General features: G+C 44.0%; 1 protein-coding gene across 2 annotated transcripts; it reads right to left on the reverse strand.

Moving 5' to 3' along the window:
* Positions 1 to 1,353: 1,353 nt before the first annotated feature.
* Positions 1,354 to 5,555, reverse strand: LOC109780170 (uncharacterized). 2 transcript variants are annotated; one of them, XM_040392923.2, is made up of 5 exons: positions 5,369 to 5,555; positions 3,091 to 3,151; positions 2,772 to 2,990; positions 2,487 to 2,688; positions 1,354 to 2,389 (listed from the first exon to the last, which is right to left on the reverse strand). In XM_040392923.2, exons 4-5 carry the CDS (start codon positions 2,513 to 2,515, stop codon positions 1,666 to 1,668), a joined length of 753 nt encoding a protein of 250 aa, XP_040248857.1. In that variant the 5' UTR covers positions 2,516 to 2,688; positions 2,772 to 2,990; positions 3,091 to 3,151; positions 5,369 to 5,555; the 3' UTR covers positions 1,354 to 1,665. The 2 variants fall into 2 exon arrangements, with proteins under 2 accessions (XP_040248857.1, XP_073358543.1); XM_073502442.1 differs by having other exon boundaries at positions 2,487 to 2,990; positions 5,369 to 5,551.
* Between the last annotated feature and the right edge of the window lie 583 nt (positions 5,556 to 6,138).

Consider the following 6,138-nt stretch of genomic DNA (forward strand, 5'->3'; position numbering starts at 1 on the left):
ATTAAGTCTTGACTATGATTTGGCCCAAAAATAAGAATGCTCGAGTTATGGTGTGCATGATCTGTTTGGAGAAAAATAAGTTATACTGTTTGGTCACAACAACAGTTGTGGAATGTTTTGAGGAACATAAGTATTGCTACCTCTGGACTGGAATATAAGTCAGGCATGGATTTTTCTTCAATTTGATTAACAGAACATTTGTAATATGCCAAAAAAATGTTTAAAAACTTCATTCAACGCCGAATGCAAAGATATAGTTTTTTTGTGATATATAATAAATGTTTTGCTAGTCAAACTGAAGGCATAAAAATTCATGCCCGACTTACAATCTCATCTGAAGGGAGTATAAAAGAGCATAGATTTATTTTTGCTTTCTTTGATTCTAGCCGCGCCAGCTCCACTCATGGGGCGACAACTGGAGTGGTTGTGCCTTCTACAGTAGTATAGTTAAGTGTCATGCCTAAGTCACTGTAAGTGAGTTCATGTTCCTACAAATGGAGTAAGATTTAAATCCTTAATATATAGCATTAATTTGGTACTAATAGTTATGTTTGCTATGTTTACTACATCATGTTTAACAATATTTTGTACTCCTCTTTTGAGGAAGTGCTAAAACCTTACGTTGCTTTATCGTTGATAAGTTAGAAGAGTTGAATTAGAAGCCCCCAACGGGGCTGGGCACAAACCCACGACAGAAACACCTCCCTTGATCGCCCGGATCCGAAGCCGCCACCTCGTCCAGCCGCAAGATGCGGGTGCGCCACCCAACCCCATGACGAACCGCACTCCAAGCATGCCTCACACATCCGTCCCATCGGCCCGCAAGTTTGTCGGCGGCCACTTTGGTTGCGGCAAGGGCCTGAGAGGAGGAAGCGCTCGAGAGGTTGGGACTAGGTTTTTCTGCCATCCACTTTGCCCCGTGCGGAGCGACGTGGGGCTGTGAGGCGTTTTATCAGTGTCTCCTCGGTCCTCATTCAAGATGAAGGAGCAATTGCCAAACCTGTTACATAAGGTAACTGCAAATGTAAATCTGGATGGCCTTCCAATTTCAGATTGTACTCGCTCACAGGGTCATATATGTACATCACTAACAGTAAATTAACCAGGGTCTCTCAGTGTAACTCTGCTATTATGTCCAATACAGAGACCGGCAGGGAGGGTTTCTTAAAATGTTTCTTTTAGCAGGACTCTGTTTTCATTTTAAGAAACTATCAGCAATTCAGAATGCTAACATAAATCACAATAAAAAGTAATATTAGGCCACCTCCTATCAACATCACAAGCAAGATTTGGGTAAGCCGGACCAAATGCTCAATGTGTACAGCCGAACAAGCAAGATTTGGGTATAGCCGATTGAAAGCATCAGGTGCGCTGGGTCTGCATCAATCATCAGTTTATGATGGAAACAAGCATCGTTCCTAATAGCATTCAACCAAAACAAATTTCCATCAAGTCCTGAACACAAGCCAACACCTGCCACTCTTACACATTTTAGCCATCCTCCATCGAGCAGCCGAACAGGAGGAAATTCAAGTCTTCCATCAATCAAGAATACAAAAAGACACATCTCAATGACTTGAAACGGCTTAATTAAGAATAGTACTACGAAACTACACCATGTTCTTCTTGGCTTCACGCAAAGATAACTGCATTTCTGCTGCCCCTCTAACTTGAGCATGACGCGCTGCTGCTCTCGCTCTTGCTAACACAGATGCGTACAAGGACAATCTTGCTGGTTTGTTCCTCACGCAGCATCGCCGGAAGCAGTGGGAAACAATCACGCTCCATCCTCCAGTCCGGGCAGCTCGCCACCTCCTTAATTTCCGGCTTCAGCTTGCGCCTCTCAGTAGGAGGGGCATCCGCCGTGACCGAGTAGGTGTACACCGGCCCAGCGGCAGCAGCAGCGCTATTCCTGACACACACAAGGGTCACCAAGGGGAAAGGGAACTCCTGGAAGAACGGAGCAAGGTCCACGACCAATTGGAACACGCCACCGCTCTCCCCGAGAAAGAGTTCATAGCGCACCATCCACGAATCCATCTTGTCGGTGTACACAAACGACGAATCCATCTCGTCGGTGTTGTATATGTAGTCATGGCAGTATGTGAACTTGTGGGCGGACCAGGCGTGCGTGAGCGTGAAGTGGCTCACGAGGTCCGCCGGCGAGCCCTTGAAAGAGCACCTCGTGCACCAACAGGGCTCGAACTCGCATGTGGCTCTGTGCGCCGCCGCCAGGTCACCTACGACGATAGTGCTTGTGCAGCTGTACTTTTTGTACGGGCAGGCCTCCTTGATGTAGCCGAATAGGGTGTCCAGGTAGGAGCTCTGGAAGTAGACGGCGGAGGCGGCCAAGTCTGTGCAAGGACGGCACTTGCCGTCGTGGCATTCGCTGCAGGACCATACACAAAGATTAAGAAAAAAACTTAGGAATCAATCGATCTCGTGGGTTGTACGAAATACAGATTTTGGTTGGTTTGTTTGTTTACCTGGAAGATGGGAGCCTTGAGGAGGCCATCGCACACGTCGCAGTTTAGCACCCTCATCGGAACATCGAAGTCGAGCTTTACCACCTTTTCCGTTGGGTCTGTCTAGGACACATCTAGATGTGATATAACTATGTCACATCTAAGTTGATGTCCACTCTGTTTGTGGTCTATTTTTTTTCCTAGTTTCTTTTGTTTCTTGTTGCTGCATTATATACTTATGGGAGCTTAGATGTGGCATCCTTAAAAAACATCTAGATGTGAATTAGACAAATTGTTTTCCTTTACCGCAGATACCGCGACTGCACTGCGGGCTTTGTTGAGTAGCCCTGGTCCTCCTTTTGGCTGATGATGTGGCACCATTGTGTTGGACGCTGCCGCCGGCTCTGGCGCCTCTACGACAACTGGACTGGGCGCCGCCACCGACTTGCGGCAAGGCCGGCCCTTTGACGGTGGAGTCTTTCCACCCACTGTGCTCTTCCTCTTGCGACCCATCTCCGGTGTAATCTAGGATGAGAGGGCATATTTTCATGTGAGAGAGATGGTTAACCGATCCAAGAGAAACACTGGCCGAAATCAAGAACACAATAGGAGTGGCTAAACTCACACTCGAAAAAGAGCACAAGAACACAGCTGGCTCCTCTCGGCCTCAACTTGGCCTCTTCACACTGGAGTAGCTGGTCACATTAGTTTACTGAGAAAGAAAAATGTACAAGAATTTGAAGAAACTAAAGCACAGTACTGTTGCGCATCAACCACACCGAATAAATTCTACCTGAAATGGAATCGTTTGGTCAGGTATGTGCTTTGTACCTATGGCTTGTGATTCAGTTTTCCACCTTGAGATATGAAATCAAAACTTCAGCTCATATTCTAAATTCACCAAGGATATACTGTGGTTATTATTATGTCTTTGCTGCAGTCTATGTTGAGGGTGATACTGAGACTAGAGTCTATAACGACAACATCAATAATTAACTGAAAAAACATACCCGAGATGTGTGTGCAACATGATGGTATGTTAATCTGAGGTTTGAGCATTTTTTTCCTATGGCGATCTGTTTTGTTTTAGAAATATTCATTAGTCAAATTTACTAATGCAAATGTGTTAGCTGAGCACGAGCTACCTGAGTTATTTCTTGAAGAACTCCCTGCTAATTTTTGTTCTCTTGAAATACCACACCCACCCCTATAAAACTAGGCATACCAACAGGGACTAGCTCCTGTGGCTTTTCTATAAAGGAGAGACAACCGGGAGCTGCTTGTGGAGTCAAGGGCTCTTAACGTAGTTCTTCATGCAGCTTAATTTGGACTCCTCTCAATATATCATGTTATCATTTCCGAATCCATGGCATTCTCATTCTTTACAGAACTTTAGGTTTTGTTCATTTTTCGTTCATGTATGGGAAATTTAATCTTTTCAGGCAAGCTTCACTTGGTTCAATCTGGGGATAGTGATGTCGACAAATCACTGGAAGAGTTAAGTAAGTGCAGTACGTATCTCCTTTTTTTGTACTCCCTCCATTCCTAAATATAAGTCTTTTTAGAGATTCCAATATGACTACATACGAAGCAAAATGAGTGAATCTACACTCTAAAATATGTCTATATACATCCGTATGTAGTTTGTATTGAAATCTCTAAAAGGACTTATATTTAGAAACGGAGGGAGTATAAGGGAAGGCATCACAGCACAGTAAAAAAAATGTAGAACATCGGACAGGCAGCGTTGCTGTTCTTTCCAGTGAACAGACTTGTGTGCATAAAGAAGTGCTTTAGCCTGTAACAGGTGTTCATCACATAAGATAATCACAGCAACCTTCCTTTTGGAAGGGGATGATGGGCTATTTTAGTTGCGACCTGATACCGAGGGACGATGAGCAAGAGAGTTGGCCAACTGAAGTGTTAGTTTCAGGGCACATTTGCTGAAGCGCTTTTATTAGTTTCATCGATAATACCGGGAATGGAGATCTGAATGCCTTTGTATATGCAAGCGGTGTGCTCTCTCTCCCCATTTTTTTTAGTGTACGGGTGCTCTTCGGGTTGTTGAAATCGAGTTTGTATGGAGCTCCAGAACAGCAGGACGGTATGCGTGGATTTTTATTTTGGATAATGCTTCTGCGTACTGTGTTGAACTGCAATTTGTCTGGTGAGTTTAACTGAAATATATGTAATATTCATGGCAGAGGAAATGTTGTGGCAAGATTAACTGCCGGGAAGCAGCACCAAACCGGAACCTGATTCATCTGTTAATGTTAAGACAGGCTCTGAAACGACACCAGAAGATGGAGGGAAGGTGCCTTGTCCGACCAAATGGAAATAAAACATGTCCTTCAGAGGTTATTCTGTGTTATTCAAGCGCAAACCTGCGCAAGGCTTCAAGATCGGCCAAAACGAATCTTTGTATCTGTTTTCTTTAACAACGCCTTTGATCCTCCTAATCTTTTGGACATCAGTTACCTACTGTGTATTTTCACGTGTATTTTTTATTCTGTCATGCATTCTTTTGTACATTTGTTTCCTATCGTGTGTTTTGCCGTCCAAATGAACATTCAAGATCTAAAAAAATTGAGAGACAAATGCAAGTCTACTTAACCAAAATCTCGTAAAATTAAATTACCAAAAACATGAAGAAGCATACAAAGTATTATCAAAACTTAAGATTGCCAGAAGTAACAGACAACTACAAGCTTATACAATCAGACTAAAAAACTTAAGATTCAGAAGGCTTCACAGGACATCTACACAAGTGTCTAAATAAAAATTGTCCACAAAGGAAGGATATATGACAGAATGCAGCTATCGAAAGCAGAGCTTAAGATGACAGATTATATTCAAGAAAAAGATAGATAATGCGCTCACAAGATAAGCTTAAGCTGACTCACATGTCCTGCTCACGCACAAGCTCTAGAGCAAGCTTTGCGTGAAGGAGGAGGCGGCCGTGCGGCCGTGGACGTGGCCGTGGAGCCGTGGAGCGGCGGAGGAGCAGTACCGCGGAGCCGCGGAGGAGGGTGCGTCCGGCGGCGGCTTGCGTTAGAGGAACTAGGGATTGGATCGATTTGGGGAACGGTCGATTTCTGCCATCTCGTGAGCTCGGTGAAGCTCCCTCCTCTCATTTGGGCTGGGCTACAGGCAGTGTACATGGATCAAGTGAAAAGCCCATCTTCATCTTCTTACCCTCCTTATTTTTTTACCGTTGTGGTTACTTCTTCTTTTTATCTGTATAAGTTTATAATTTTGTTAGGTTCAAACAAAAACTTTAATTTTGTCTTGTTTTTCTAAAAAAACTGCAACTTTTTCTTCGCGCCCAGAGCTTTAAACTCAAAAACCCACGGTATAGTCAAATCTTTGCATTCTTCAGGTCAGGGCCACCACATTTTGCTTGGCTAGCCCTGTGATCAAACATGTATACCTCTCGTGTTAACCCCGATCAATGAAGCCTGGCACATTATTATTCTATAAAAATCCACTTCAACAAGAAGCGGTAGCCGCAGGTGCTATGATTTGAAAAGAAGTGATGACGACACCACAAATAAGTGGCATTGTATCGGGTTGGTTCACTTGTCCTTTGCCTCTAGACCAGCCATGGACCTTGTTCTAAGGCACTGCTTAGTGCAACCAATCCTAAAAATCACCAAATAAATCCGTGGTCATA

This window comes from Aegilops tauschii, chromosome 6 (genome assembly GCF_002575655.3).
Source record: "Aegilops tauschii subsp. strangulata cultivar AL8/78 chromosome 6, Aet v6.0, whole genome shotgun sequence".
NCBI lineage: Eukaryota > Viridiplantae > Streptophyta > Magnoliopsida > Poales > Poaceae > Aegilops > Aegilops tauschii.

Bases quoted from the DNA above. Each gene is read 5' to 3' on its own strand.
- LOC109780170 (XM_040392923.2), bottom strand. From the start codon at position 2,515: ATGGCCTCCTCAAGGCTCCCATCTTCCAG. The intron at 2,390-2,486 runs GTAAACAAACAA...ATGGTCCTGCAG, and splicing joins TCAAGGCTCCCATCTTCCAG to CGAATGCCACGACGGCAAGT.